Below are 15,932 nucleotides of genomic sequence, written 5' to 3' on the forward strand. Positions count from 1 at the left end.
GTTCTGCTGTCATCTCCTTTTTTTAGGCAGCAGAATAATTAGGAATGACATGACAGGCAGGATTTGCTTGTTCAGCTTTGGGCACATTTGGGAAGGAAACAGAACTTCTCTGCACGCTGTAGCAGGAAAGACAGTCCTGACAGGTTCTGACAGATAGCAGAAACGTGACTGCATTAAAATTTCATTCCCTTCAGCTCACCCACCTGGGCACAGCAGTGAGCCCTCTTGGAGAGTGCCAAAAATAGTAAGAGGGAGGTAATGGAAATGGCTTTAAAGTAACTCAGAACGAAACCACTCTGCTTCCTTTCCCTGACTGCTTTGATATGGGTGGTTTCCCAGGATCAGCATGGTGATCAAGGGTAGCACCACAAAACACAGACACTGGAAAACTGCAACAGGTAGCTCAGAACCCTGCATCAGACAGGTAAGTTCAGTTGAATTCACTGACTGATGATGGCAGGATTAACAGTGCAACTCCATTCCCACTGAAAACCCTACACCTGATTTACTACACACATTAGGCAACAGGCAGTGCTTTCCAAGAAAACTCATCCTGTCCAGGAATGTGTTACCTGCAAAAGCAAGTGATTCACAGAATCTCAGGAAGGTTTGGGTTGGTAAGGACTGTAAAGACCATATGGTTTCACTTCCTGCCATGGCCAGGGACACCTTCCACTGTCCCAGGTTGCTCCAAGCCCCATCCAACCTGTCCTGGAACACTCCCAGGGATCCAGGGGCAGCCACAGCTGCTCTGAGCAACTTGTGCCAGGGCCTCCCCACCTTCACAGGGAAGAATTTCTTCTTGGCCTGGCTGTTATTAACACACAGACATCCCATAACCTGCCTCTCTTGGGTAAATTTTCCCCAGTAAATACTGAGCAAGGAAAGGAATTTCACAGGACCAGTTAGGATCACACAAACCCACTGCACCAGGCACACAGATAGGGCAGCAGCATGGCTTCTCATCATCTTCTCCTTGGCATCTTCACATCAAACAAACCCTTGGTCATTGTAACTGAATGTCAAGAGTCCCCATCCATAAAGCTGGAGCCTCCAGCACAGTTGTGCAGGAGACCAGCTCCTGGTTTTAAAACCAAAACAGCACCTTTGGGTCCAATGTACTTGACCAAATGCATGTCTCTGGGTCTCAGTGTCCTGACTTGCCAGACTGATGTGCAAAGCTGGCTGCTACCATGGAGTCCTCCAGCTTGGAATTGCAGTCAGTGGGAGTCAGGACAATCCTCAGAGTAATGGTCAAACAGCAGGAATGGGAGAAATTCAGGGACAGCAGCAATTTCCCCACAAAAACAAGGTGGTTGCATTATTGCCTGGAGAAAAGGAGGCTCAGGGGGACCTTTTGCTCTCCACAAGTCCCTGACAGGTGGGTGCAGCCAGGTGGGGGTCAGGCTCTGCTCTCAAGGAACAAGGGATAGGATGAGATGAAATAGCCTCAAGTTGTGCCAGGGGAGGTTTAGGTTGGATATTAGGAGAAATTTCTTCATAGAAAGGGTTGTAAAGGATTAAAACAGGCTGTCCAGGGCAGTGGAGGAGTCACCATTCCTGGAAGTATTCAAATAATGTGTGTCTGTGGCAACTGAGGGCAAGATTTAGTGGTGACCATGATGGTGCTGTGCTGAAGGTTGGACCTGAAGATCTTGGTGGTCTTTTCCAACCTTAAGAGTTTTACTATTATATGACTGCAATCAGCAGCCACCCCCAAACACAGGCTGGGGCAGATGCATGCTGCCAAGTGAAGAGGAATAACTATTTCTGGGAAAAGGAAACTCAGAAACACATACCTGGGAAGCCATTCTGAGGCCAGAACATACCTCCAAACTATGGCACAATTACCTGCCTCATGTTTACCCACAGAGTTTGCAAATAATGAGTAGGATTTGTACTTCTGGGACTGGCTTCATGACATGCTGTTAACACTGTCCATGGCATGGGGACAGGCCACAAGACACCAGGTGGAGGATATGCCCTGTGAGATGCTCTGCCATGACAAAGCCAAGCTGGGACCTGGGCAATACACACCATGTAGTATCCAGGCAGGAGCTTCTGCAGGAATTCAGCTTCCTTGTGCATCACAGTTTTGATGATGAATTCATCGTCGCTGGTGACATAGAAGAGGGAGCCGCTGGCCCCGGGGTTGGACAGCTCGATCAGGGGCTCGTTACATAACGAGTACTGGTGAGAAAAGAAAAGGAGGTGATGTGTTATCCCCCATTTATTGCACATTGGAATTCTATGCCCTCAAGGGTCTTCCTCACCATGTCGTCTCCTGGGAGATTAAGGGGTAGCAAAGCTCAAGTGAGAACTATTTTCATTATAGGTTAGGTCTGAGCAGCCAAACTGATGGACAATTTATAATTAGAGACTAAGATTACAGTTCAGAGCATCCCAACTGCTCAGTATCCAACTAATCATCCGCTTTCAGGAACATCCAGCCTTCATAATGACATCTTATCTGTTCCCATTGTGCCTGCACGCACGTACCACATTCAGGCTCTTTGGGCACAGCCCAGCACACGCTGATGGACACAGGGGATTTCAGGGGACACCACAGTCTGCTCAGGGAACCACATATCATTGTGCTGGAGGGAACAGAACACACTGGCTGTTTCCAGCAGCCTCCCCTGTTCCCTGCAAAAGCCAGTGCTTGATTTGCAGAATCCCAGAATGGTTTGGGCTGGAAATGACTTTAAAGCTCATCTCATTCCATACATGGGCAAGGACACCCTCCACTAGACCAGGTTGCTTCAAGCTCCATCCAGCCTGACTGTATTTTTACAGCCACACTTTATCTATCCTGCTGAAAGCATGTGACAAGTCTTATCCTAGGTGTGCAAACAAAGAAATGAGCCCTGCTTGAGCACAGCAAAGGGTTCTGCACTAGAACCTGAACTGGGACTATATGTCTAGTCATCAGGATGCAAACAACAGGTTGTCAAAATAAGGAGCAGCAGAGGAAACAAAAAGAGAAAGCAAAGCAGGCAGATGCACTTTTTAGCTCAATGCCCACCCAGGTACTGCAGGGGTCAGGTGGGTTCAGGGCAGGATCACAAAACTGCACAGTGAGAGATGAGATGGGGAAAAGGAGGTGGGGCATTGGAAGGGAGATGATCAGAGCAATAAATTAAATACTCATCATTATGTAATGAAAAAGGCTTTCAGCTCTGCACAGATTAACAATTCCAGACTTGATCAAGTTAATGATCTCATGCATAATTAAAGGCATTTGCCAGTGTGGCAGGCAAGAGACAATCAGGAGAAGCAGAAACAATGAATCAGAGCCATGACCTTTGCAACTGAGGCAAACTCTTTGCCTGTCCTCAGCTCAGAACACTCAACCATCACACACCACTGCCTTGGCTAGCACAGGAGGGGATCACTGCTACCCTCCCACCAGGCACTGGCACAGGTTTGTTTCACTGGCAGGTGTTCAGCTGCCATCACTCCCATCTACAGGTAAAGTCACACAAAAAGGATTGGTCCAAAAGGGGAGGTTGTGCACTCATGGATGTGTTTCCTTCTCCAGCTCACAGAGATGAGGATATCACATAAAGGCAAGGACCCAAATTCAACCACAGTGCACTCGAAGCCCCAACAGCTTGTACTCCAAGGTATTTGAAAACCAGATTTTCCAGCTCTGAGGAGCTTTTGAAGCACAAGAACAAGCTGTAGTTCTGTCTTTTTAAGATGATTAAAATAACTACACTCACATAGCTCTCCAGTGAGTACACAAGAAAAAAATTCCCATCTTTGTCCCCTGAGCCGCAGGGGACGTTTCAGGGTCGCACCCAGCAGAACACAACTCCTTTGGCTTGTAAACACAGTAAGTTATTGTTACCACAAGGACCAGAGAGGGAAGCCCATTGCAGGGCTTACACAGCTCACACTGTGTGCAGGTCCCGGCCTCCCTCCAGTACAGGCTGGCAGCTGCTGTTCAGCAAACTTGGAATCATGGAATGTTTTGGGATGGAAAGGATTTTAAAGCCCATCTCATTCCATCCCCTGATATGGGCAGCTACACCTTCCACTAGACCAGGGTGCTCCAAGCCCTGTCCAACCTGTCCTGGAACACTGCCCAGCTGTGGGCAGCCACAGCTTCTCTGCTCAACCTGTGCCAGGGCCTCACCACCCTCATGGTAAAGGTAAACAAAGGAGGAAAAGACAAAAATCCAAAAATATATCCATACCAAATAATCATCTGGACGAATCCCAAAGAGCTCTCGGAAGTACCGGAAAGCCACTGGGGCATAGGTCTTGAACCTGAAGTCGGCGTAGTGGTGAGCTGGGGTGAGGTTACTGCCTTCACTGCACAAACACACACATGGGCAGGGCCTGTTACCACTCACCAGACATGGACAGTCACACCAAAGCTGCTGGGTACTTCAGATGCACTGAGCCTTGCAAAATGACACCTCTGGAACAACAACCACCACCTTTCTTCTGTGGTAGGAAAACAGGTTTCCAGCTATCTGCCAAAATCTATTTCCAGAGATTAAAGGAACAACCACTTGCCAAGTAGAATATATTTACACAGAGAACATAACTTCTATGAGCTTTGTTTATTCACAGTTAGAGTGCTCCCAGAAGGAGTTTTTTTCCATCTAAAACATAGTATGAATAGATGGAATTCTAGATGGACAGCTAGAAAGACAAGCATGTATGAAGGGTAATAAACTGGAGAGCACAGTACTGCATCTTGCTCTGTGTTTCCCTGCAGGCCAGTGCACTGCAGATTCCAATATTTCCCACTGTATAACATTTCTGTTTGTATATTACAGAGGAGATTTAAAACATTCAGAGCATGCAACTCTCATCTAAAGACAGATGGAAGCTCTCTTGAAAAATCGGTGTGAGGAAAAGAAAAGAAAAATTCATGCATTCATTTTTTTCCTTCTCCTTTACCTTGGGAAAAAAATGCTCTCCACCACATAGAAGTCCTGCATCAGGACATCCCTCTCTGGCTTGGAGCTCAGATTGCCCACAGTATATCCAATCCCCAGCTGGATGGCCCCCTTCAGAGTGGATGAGGTGGTCTGGCAAAGAAAAGAGCAATCAGTGAGCATTTCACAGCAGATAATCACAGTAACATCCCCTGCATTACAACACAGGCAAGTCTGTGACTTTAGTGGGGTCATCTCAGGCACCACACACTGCTAACCAAGTTTACCCAACTGCTGAAGAGGTGAATTAGAGCTTCAGATTTGCTGTTTGCAGGATTGTGCTGCATAAAAATCTCAACCAGATTAATAACTACTGGGCCATAACTTCTCTCAGCCTGTGACCCACACTTGGGTGCCATCCCCCCACTCCCCAAACCCAAACCTTTTTGTAGGTGGTTTCCCCAGAAGCATCCACACTTCGATGGCCAATCTTCTTTCCTTGGCCTGGCTGTCCTGGCAGTGATGAGCCCTGCAAGGAGAGCACAAGGACACTCAGCCTGAGCTGCCACCGAGCACAGAGAGAGCAGCACAGCCACATTCCCACACTGTACTGCACACAGGGATCATGGTACTGCTGGAGAAAACCCTGCAGAGTGCCAACAGGTGAAACTGAAGCTCTTCCACCCCTCAAGATGACTTAGAACATTTGACACCCCCCAGTGCTCAGTGAAGATGCCGAGCTCAGAAAAAATCCAGTGCCAAGATTCCTCTGGTGCTTGACTTCAGTTGCCCATTGATTTAAAACAGTGATGTATTAAATCAAACAGCCACAGAGAGATTCTTAAAATCCCATGCCCTCAGGTGTCACACTGACACCTCGGGTTTTGCTGGCCACAGCCCAGCCTCACTCACACTGAGATAAATCCATTTAAGCAAGATCTCATCTGTTTGTAATTCCAAGGTTGAGCCCACACAGGGTGAGCCACAGGAATGTCTCTTGCACAAATTTTGAAGTTTAGAGAAATGCTACAGACTGCCAGCACTTCAGGGTGATAATAAACCTGCTCCTGCCCCCTTCTCCTCTCCTACCTCTGAGTGGGCCTAGGCCTCTCTTTGCCAACCCAGGAGGTAGCAGGTTGTGGCTGCTCCTTTGACAGCCTGGTGTAACCAGGTTGGGAAGTTCCCTGCAGCTCCTTTTGCAGCCCTAGGGACTCTCTACTCCACCAGCAGTCAACAACACTGCACCCACACCCAAACTCTCAGCCAGTTCCAGCTAGGATCTCCATGGATCCTGGAACTCACCAGACAGCTAGAAATGCTGATGAGAGACAAGCACCATTTTGGGGTTTGCTACACTGCAGTACACTTTGGATGTTCCTTTGAGCAGCATGCAGAGAGAGATCCAAGGTCATTTCCCAAATGACACTGTTCTATCCCAGTCCCTCAAGTGCTGCACAGACCCAGCTCTGAACCAATGGCTCCAGCAGACAATGGATAATTTTGCTCAGACTAAGAAGTTCTTTGTACTTTAGCTTTTGATCAAGAGCTTGCAGTTATTTCTGGTCAATCTGCTTGTGCTTCTCATACTAAGGGGCAGTCTGAGTTCTCCTTCAAAAATCCCATCTCCTACTCTATTTTATTAGCAGAGCCAGCCTTGCTTCTGAGCACTCCTCCTCCAGCAGCTGTGAGCAGCAGCACAGCTCAGCCTCTCTTTCTACCAACCAGCTGGATCTTACTCCATGCAAGCCCAAGCTGTGCTGTCCTGCCTTGCCAAAGGCTCACCATCATCCTCCAAACGGGATGAGCAGACACAGGCAGGGGGAAGGGACTGCCATCCTAGGAACTGCAGTGACAAAAGTCTCTTCCAGTCTCCTGCTCTGCCTGTGGCTGTTTCTGGGGCCCTGTTTATGCACAGAACAATGCAACCAACTTCCACAGAAGCTGAGCTTCCCACTACACATATTCCACTACAAAAGAATCAAGTGTCACATATCAGGCAATTTTATGGGAAGATTCTGCTGTTCATGTATAGCAATGCTCACCATCCCAGGTGAGGAATGAGAAGTGGGATGTAGAAAAATTTGATCAAACAAAAAACATTGGAACACAATGCCCTAAACCAGGAGTGTGTGTTTCAGGGAACACCTTTCAAGCACAGAGCTTCCTACCAGATTCTCTGCAGCCAACTGTGAAGAGTTTTGCTCCAGAAGGTAACAGTGACTCAGAACCTGTGACCTGGAATATCTACAAGAGAAGATGAGTCCTTGAAGATGTTCCCCTCTTTTAGAGCTGCACAAATCACAGCCTCCTGACTTGCTCCCAGCAGTGGGTAAGATGCATCACAGAGGGCTGGAGATGCCCAATACTGGCATTCTCCAGTTACCACCTCCAGCTGCTGGTGTGGAAGAAGTGCCCTCAGGATGCAGAGGCATTGTGGATCACACAGCCAAAACCAGCCACATGATGGGCACAATCATTCCACATCCCTTCCGTGGCTGTGGTGATGCCATGAAGGGACCCTGGAGACCTGCCACTAATTTTATTTCTCCCAAATAACAGATCCCAATTTTGGAATAATCTCAGTGCAGCTTTGCTGAAAAACAGCAGGCAGAAGAGTTTCCTAGAGCTCTGTGTTCTCATTTCTCAACAATAGATTGTCAAATGCAGCTTTACACATCTCACCTCAGTGATGACTGTCTTCTTTGAGCTCAGACCTGCAGACAAAAGGGAAGAGCATCAGGAAAAATAGGGACATCAAATAAAACCCCCCAACCCGATCACCAAAAGTCTGAGAAAACAACTCAATGCTTTGTCTTTTCAAGTACAGCCACCAGCCTTTACAGCAGCTGGTTTTACTCTGCTTTCAGCTTGACTAGCACAAGAATCTAATGGTACAGGAGTCACACGAACAATTTCATATTCAGAAGCACAAAAATGCACATTTTCCCCAGTAATAGTATTTCCTAGAGACCAGCAGAGAGGTCTTGCAAATCTCTGCTGCCCCATTAAGCAATGGGTCCACACTACACTGAAGAGTTGGCTCCACACAGAAGCCCAGAGAGACACTCCTGAAGCTGTTTTCCAGCCACTCAGAAGGCACTTGACAAACTATATTGATAACTGAATGTATTTATAGAATCCCATGTCCAAATATATCACACAAATGAACACATCATTTATCTTTATCTCTGCCTCAGGAGAAGCCACTGCTGCTCCATTACAGCCAATGGTGGAAATCAGAGTTTTGCCTCAAGCTTTTAGGTATATAATCAGAGCTGGAAACACAGGCCCAAACCCTCTGACAAGAGGCCATCTCCCATTTCCTAGCATGAGTTTTTCTTAGATTCTCCAAGCCCAAGTTTGCAAGAATTAAGGAGCTCCTTAATTTCAGACAGCAGGGAGCACAGGAGTGTGGAATGTGGGACCAGGAGATGAAGCCCAGCTGGCTCCTGAGAGCTTCCATGAAGGATCAAGAGCTGCTGAAGAGAAGCTCCTCACAGCACCCCAGCAGCCTCCCAGCACCTCTGTGAGCACAGGCCAGCTCTCATGGGGGAGTCTCCTGAACAGAACACCAATTCAAGGGACAGGTTTAAGGCCTTGCTTCCAGGCAGGAGTCTGCCACTGCCTGCTCCTGTACTATTCCTACAGGCACAGATCCTTATCAACCCATTCAGCAAGGGCTTAGTTTTTCAAGAGACCATGGAGTGCAGCTTTGAGTTCATCTACACTCAAATTAGGGGGTGGTCTTCTCCAGGGGGAAGTGGATGTCCTGTGTCCCTCCTCACTGGAGAGCAGGAAAAGCCCCAGAGCACCCAACTCAACCTCTGCTGCTTCAGCATCCCCCCATTTGGCAAATGAAGAACTTTGATGGTTTCCCTGTGGTACCTGTTCAACCCCCCAAAGAAAAGCAGTGATGCTGCTCCAGGGCTTGTTTCAGAAGGAGCCTGAGCAAGAACCTGGGCATCAGTACCTGAAGGGGCTGCAAGAGAGCTGGGAAGGGCCAGGACAAGGGCCTGGAGGGCCAGAGCAAGGGGAAATGGCTTCCCACTGCCAAAGGGGAGGGTTAGATGGAATATTGCAAAGAAATTCTCCCCTGTGAGGATGGTGAGGCCCCAGCACAGGCTGCCCAGAGCAGCTGTGGCTGCCCCTGGATCCCTGGCAGTGCCCAAGGCCTGGAGCAGCCTGGGACAGTGGAAGGTGCCCCTGCCCTTGGCAGGGGGTGGAACAAGATGAGCTTTAAGGTCCCTTCCAACCCAAAACATTCCAAGATTCCATGAAAATGGGATGACACCCAGGGAAGTGTGTGACTCAGTTACATTTTGGAAAATATTTCTGACTCCAGAAAACAAATAAACAACAAATCCAACAAAAAACTCTTGGTGATCACAGGGGAGCTGAAGCTGCTCTGACTTGGAAGTGCTGCAGGTGTCACACCATCCTGATCTCCACAGAATGGGCAGTCCCTCATGTGAAACAGGTCTTGTCACTTGGCATTTGGAGCTGTCTGCAGAGCACCCCTGGGCCCACAGCCTGGCCTGCAGGGCAGAGCCAGGGCAGCAGGGAAGAGCCACTTCTTGTTATTCTCTTTTAAACAGTGCCCAGCTCCTGCCTCAGGAACAGTCACTAAAATGCCACTCACTCCCTGTGTCACACAGTCCCACTGCAAACAGACAGAGGGAAGTGAGCAGAGTGGGAACCCAAGGGGTGCAGAGCAGCTCCCCTCACTCACCAACTCAGGCCAGGTCCCCTCAGGTGAGGGGGTGTCACTGACATGGGTGGGTGACATACCACAAGTGACATGAACCCCATCACTCCTCCAGCTCTTGGACTACAGCAGCACATGGCTCAGGACCACTGCAAGCTCAAACTGTGCTGAAAAATTTGTTCTTTTGCCTAAGCAAACACAATTTTGTGACCATTGAACAAAACACCCTGCAATGGCCCAGAGTGCAGGAAATAAGGTTCTGAGTGAGCATTTGGCTAATGAAATTCCAGGGCACAAGCTGCAGCAGCACTTCCAGACCATGGGGTAATTCAAAGGAGTTAATGCTGCTCCAGACTGAGCACTGGAAATTGCTGGGAATGCAGCTGAGAGCCCTGGGCCAGGGCAATGCACACGGCTGTCACTGCTCTCCTGCTGCACTAATCTCATTTCTGCACTTTGTCACAATTCCAGAGCAGGAGATTATCTTTAATTTTGTGATAATTACCACAAGCCACTTTCATTCCCAGCTTTTAAGTGTCTGCTGCTGTACATGTACCAAATGTGGAATCAACACCAACTGTCCACACAAAGGAAAGGTATTGGAGGAAGGAACCACAGATCTCTGGGAGAAATGATGCCTGATGTGGGCAAGAGCAACCCCAGCAAAACTTCCCTCTGTCCCCACCACCAATAAAAAGTAATCAGCTTTATAAAATCAACTTGTCTAGTCAGAAAATGTAAAAATCTTCCACTGGCTCCTCTGTGCATGGCACACGGCTGTGCTCGGCTCAAGCAAGCTGACAGATGGTCTGGTAAAATCTGATTTAACTCCAGCTCCAGGGGTTATCAAGCCATGAGGCAGCACTGGGGTGTAGGGGAGTGGGAGCACTGCTGCAGGAAGTTCTGACACTTAACAAGCTAATTGACAGGATTCTGATCGGATTTGGTGTGGCTTAGGAGGTTGTGCTCAGAAATGTGATGAGTGGGAAACCCCCAGACAAACCCCCAACTTGCTGCCATGCCTCAGTCTGTGACTCCAGCCTGCCAGGCACTTCATGCATGCTTGACCTGCTGCCTTCAGTTCTCTTCTCGTCTGTGCATGGCTCTGAGTGACCCTGTCCCAATCCTTGAGTTTCTATGGAGCCTCTGAAATAAACACTCAGTTGTGGCATTCAGCAATTCCCATCTCAGACTTCACTTGTGTTTTTTCCATATTCACAGTCACATTGGCCATCTCCACCACTAAGCTGACACTCTGCAGGACAGGCAGGAATTTCCTCCTGGAAAGCCTCTGCACAGTAAAGGGCTCAAGTTTCAGCTCTACCAGCCAGAGGAACAAAATCCCCACAAGGTAGGGGTGGTGAGGTCCTGGCACAGGTTGCCCAGAGAAGCTGTGGCTGCTCCATCCATGGAAGTGTTCCAGGCCAAGTTGGATGAGGCTTGGAGCAACCTGGTCTAGTGGAAGGTGTCCTTTCCACTCCCTCCAAACCAGACGAGGCAGGTTGACTTGCCAAAACCCTTCATCATCAAAACAGGCATTAGAGGCTTCTGTCCATCAGAGAGGAATTACTTAAAAGGTTTACAAAAACCCAGAAGAAGCTTAATTTAAAATCACAGAATCCTAGAATATCCCCAAATAGGACAGAACCCACAAGGATCATCCAGTCCCACCCCTGGCCCTGCCCAGACCACCCAAGAACCCCCCTGACCATCCCTTAGAGTGTCCAAACACTCCTTGGGGCTGGGACCATTCCCTGGGGAGCCTGGGCAGTGCCTACATCATCTAATAATGAAGTTCTCTTTATAAGATAGGTCTATACACACAGACATTTATTTATAAATTGTAATGCCTTATGATGCCCTAGAGAAGTCAAAACAAATTTGAATAAACCAGTGGGTTCTTCTCTGACCAGAACTGCTGCTGCATCTTTACTAAAAGCTTCACTTCATTTAAGGGTTTATAAGGATATACAATGTGACTGGAACTAAAAATATGTGAAAATATAAATGCCACGTAAGCTCCTTGGCTGGAGGCTGCAACAGCATGACCCCCCCAGAAATCCTGCACACCAGAGACAGCAGATTGCCACTCACACCCAGCCTGGTCTGGTGGAAGGTGTCCCAAAGAAGTGTCTGTATCTCATTTTTCACTTTCTCTATTGAGAACAAGACAATGTGACACACCTGAGCAGCCCATCTGGATAATAATGGGATGTGGAAAATGCAAGCAGGACACAATTCCCTGTTCTATCAGACCCCTGACAGAGACTCGGTCAATGCCTTACAGGCAAAGGCAAAGAAATAAGAATGTCATACAGGAGCTGTGGAAGTTAAAGCACCTATACATGTATTGCTATCAAAACACAGAAATAAAGGATGGAAATGAGACACATCCATTGAAAGAGGCAGCTGTTACTGCCTGTAAGGGACTGCTGGTAAAAACAAATTAAAATTAAGGGGGAGTAGGTGAGGGCAATTCAGCAAATCATGGAATGGTTTGGGTTGGAAGGGACCTTAAAGCTCATCTTGTTCCACCCCCTGACATGGACAGGGACACCTTCCACTAGACCAGAGTGCTCTGAGCCCCCTCCTTGGACACTCCAGGGATCCAGGGGCCACCACAGCTGCTCCTGGCACCCTGTGCCAGGGCCTCCCCACCTTCACAGGGAAGAATTTCTTTGCAATAACCCATCAAACCCAGCCCTCTGACAGAGCATTCCCCTTTTTCTGTCCCTCCAGGCCTTGTCCAAAATCCCTTTCCAGCTCTCTTGTAAGCCAGAAAACACTCCTGAGCTGAGAAGTCCATGAGCCTGAGCAGTAGCCAGCTGGGCTTCCCAAGGAGCCAGCAGAACTATCAGGCTGTGTCTCAAAGCACAGCAAAAGCAATCCTGAATTTCTTCTTGCATTTCACACATGTGGCTCCAGCTCCCAGCACACACAGCAGTCCTGGGAAGGGAGGGGACACCACAGGGAACAGGAGCTGGCTTAGCCACCCCCCAGAGAAGGCAGCTGAGCACAACCTGCCCTTCCCAGGCACCTACATCTGATTATTAAATATACTTTCTTCCCATAATTCAACACAATTTGATTCATATGAGGGTCATCAAGTAAGGCACAAAATTAAATATTTGGGGGTTTTGGCCCTTAAATGTGCCATTTCTTGGCAAAAAGAGCTGTAGCTGTTCTGCACCCTGGACATGGATCACTGCTCCTGCCATCCAAGAGCTTGAAGAAATAATACAGAAACAAAGGAACCTGAGATAAACTCTGCTTGTTATGTAGAACATACATAGAGGTTTACCATCTAAATGTATATATTTTTCCCTGGAGCACTGCCAGGCTGACTAATCTTTGGGATCATCCACACAAAATTGGTGCTGGTCAAATCCAGCTGACCGTGTCTACCACCTGGTTCACCACATTATCCATCCCAGTGCTCAGGCAAGTGGCTCCATCCCTGTGGGCAAGCATATAGGGGGAGGAGAGACCTGCCTCTGGTGCACCTGCAGCACAGGTAGCTCAACATTCCTCAGGACACTTTAGCCAGCATCCAAAATCCAGTAGCTATTTGCAGCAGAAATGCTGACAGCACCAGTCAGCATCCAAACTGGGCTAGCAGGAGTAGGCAGAGATAAATAACCCTGTGGAACTCCACCTCAGCCACCCTGTCCCCTGCTCCTTCTTGTCACCCACATGGGCTCCATGCCTTGTTTGAAGCACACAGGAGCCACCTTCACATAAAATGACATTTGCACACCAGGCTCTGTTGCTCCAGCTCCACGTGCTGCACTCTTCTGGCCTTTCTCTTGTTTTTTCTCTGCAGAAATGCTGGGATGAGAAGAGCAAGGCTTGTACAAATAAATGGCCTGTACAAATGAAGGGAAGAACTTAATGCACAGGCTGGGCCTCGGGGCACTGCTGGGGTACCTGCTGAGAGCAGTAACAGCTGACCCCTCCTTTCCACCCCAGGCATGGACATGCTCTTCCATTAAATGGAGACAGGCACAGGGAGCCCCAGTCCTGCCCCAGCCACCCCCTCAGGTTTCTGATCCCCAATCTCCAGAAACTGCTCCCCTGCCAGCTCCCAGGGATCAGCACTGAACCTGTATTTTACAGCCCAGCTCAGCTGATCAAAGCAAACTTCCAGCTTATGGAGCATCAGCACTGCCAGGGACTGCCACAAAAGTATGTTCTGCAGTAAAGGCATCTACCAGCCTGGTTTATTTTTGGGTTTATGCAGAAACTCTTTCTGCCTCAAAAATAAATCCGCTTATCCCAGCTCAAGAGGCAAGGCAGAAGCTGAAGATGTAAGCAGTGAGTTAACACATCCCTTCCTCATCATCAGCTGCAGGTGCCACCACATCCGGGGTGCAGCCCTCCCCAGGGAGCTGAGCCAGGACATCACCACGCTGCAACATTTCCCTAACAACTCCCCGGAAAGCACTTACAGTGCCAAAGCCCAATTACAGTGAGGAACGAGCAGGACAAGGCCAGGGAAATGAAATTCAAAAAGAACTGATTTGTTTTCTTGCTTTGGATCAGCTGCATGTAGAAAAAGCACAATTTTGGAGTGCTGAGCCCAAAGCGTGTGACACAGTGACAAAAAGCAAAGCAAGAGTCTCATGGAGAGCAGCACACAATAGCTGCCACCCAGCAGAGGAACAGGCTGCAGTCCTCGCTCAGGAATGATGCAATCCAGTGGGATGCTCGGGCAAACATCTGCTCCATGGAGAGGTGCAGCCTTATCTGAACAGCGTGTTCCTCCACAGGAGGATTGTGCAGTGCAGGGACACATGCTCCCAGTATGTCCCCACGGGCAGGGGGGGCAGGAAGGGGAGAGGCTCCCGAGGTCAGGAAACGGCCCCATCCCAGCTCCTGGCTTCTCTCTTATTACAGCCTGCAAGTCCAATCTGCCCACCAGCACTCACAACAAAGCTTGATCAGGATTAGAGACAGCAAACATGGAGCAGGAAGAGTCACCTCTGCAGGACTGAGCTGGTTCTATGCCTGTGTCGACTCGGGCACAGACAGAGGTGCAGCACTAAAACCACCACGCCAATTTAGAGCAGGGCCATAAAAGGCCGAAGGACTTTGAAGCCACATTCCTCACAATCATCCACAAGAGCCAGAGCAACATTCAGCTGCCCTTACCTTTGTTCAAGGGTAGGATAAGCTTCAAATCCCCTACTAGCAGGTTCCATCCCACCGACTCCACTCACTCAAGCATCTCCTGCCTGCCAGAGCTGTGGTTTGGCAGCAAGACAACACAGAGAACCTCCTGCTGCCTTTCTAGCTGTATTGCAAAACCACTGGGGACCTGAACGTAGCACATGACCCCAGGCAGCCCTTGGGATTCTATTTTCTGTGTTCAGATGGAGTTTCCAGTTGCCACAAGGTCTCCAAGAGCCACTTCTCAAACCCAGGTCAGAGAAGCACAAGGGAGTGAAGGAATTTACTTCCCTCCGTCATTTTCTAAGCATCCCCTTCCCCCTGCCTGCAGAGTCCTGCTGAGAAGCAGAATCCAGGACCTTTAACATGTCCTACCTCTGAGCAGGGAAGGAGGCTCACCTCCATCCTCCAATATGCTGCTCTCCCAGTGCCACTAATAAAGAGGGAGAAGCACAACCTGACTAATCCAGGTTACACCCTGCCTGCCACAGCCAGGACAGTTGTTCTGTCCCAAATACCCAGGGTTTCCATCGTGGCACAGTTCAGGGCTTTGGCTCTTTGGGGCTTAGTGTCAGCCCACAGCACCTCCCAGTCAGGTAGGGATTAGTGTTGCTGGAGCCTCTTCACCAGCCAAGCTCCTTTTGGAACTCGCTGTCTCTGTGAGGATACCTGCAAGGCAGGTGCCAGGCAAAGGACAGGGAACTGCCAGCTGGAAGAAAGATCTATTCACTGTGGTCAATCCCAAAATTTATTATGCTGATAAATAGCACAGGATATTGTTATTGAGTGGACAAACACGTTTAACTAGAGCAGGAAGATGCCTGTGCCCATCAGCTTGGCTCCCTTTCCAGTATTCCTTCTCTGGGTATCCTGCAGAGGATCTCAGCCTGTCTGAGAGGAGCAATGGCAATGCAAAGGAATCATTCCAGCGGCTTGCAGGAGCAGCAGCACAGCAGATACCAAGAGGGTTGGATTGCATGAGATAGCTACAAACTATCCCCCTGACTTTATCTCTCAGCCCTCCAGGAGCAATCAGACAGATAATTCCTAACTTCCACTATTTAAAAGTGTTTTCCTCAAACAAGACTGGCCCTCTTGCTCACTCACCACAGGAACTATTCTAATCTAATTTTGTCTGCGAATACAAGAATGTAACCCACGAA

General features: G+C 48.7%; 1 protein-coding gene across 11 annotated transcripts in view; it reads right to left on the reverse strand.

The window, feature by feature from the left end:
* Positions 1-15,932, reverse strand: part of PIP5K1C (phosphatidylinositol-4-phosphate 5-kinase type 1 gamma) — a 49,726-nt gene that overhangs the window by 16,938 nt on the left and 16,856 nt on the right. For 10 of the 11 annotated variants that reach the window (XR_013776971.1, XR_013776972.1, XR_013776973.1 and 7 more), the window contains exons 2-6: positions 7,578-7,609; positions 5,338-5,424; positions 4,918-5,048; positions 4,203-4,320; positions 2,038-2,190 (exon numbers count right to left, since the gene is read on the reverse strand). Coding sequence is in view for 6 of the 11 variants with exons in the window: in XM_079328677.1 (XP_079184803.1) it covers positions 2,038-2,190; positions 4,203-4,320; positions 4,918-5,048; positions 5,338-5,424; positions 7,578-7,609 (521 nt within the window). In the remaining 5 variants the exon portion in view is untranslated. Of the gene's footprint in view, positions 1-2,037; positions 2,191-4,202; positions 4,321-4,917; positions 5,049-5,337; positions 5,425-6,677; positions 6,770-7,577; positions 7,610-15,932 lie in introns of those variants that run through there. The other variant, XM_079328676.1, reaches the window with a different exon arrangement.

This window comes from Erithacus rubecula (genome assembly GCF_903797595.1).
Source record: "Erithacus rubecula genome assembly, chromosome: 28".
Lineage (NCBI taxonomy): Eukaryota > Metazoa > Chordata > Aves > Passeriformes > Muscicapidae > Erithacus > Erithacus rubecula.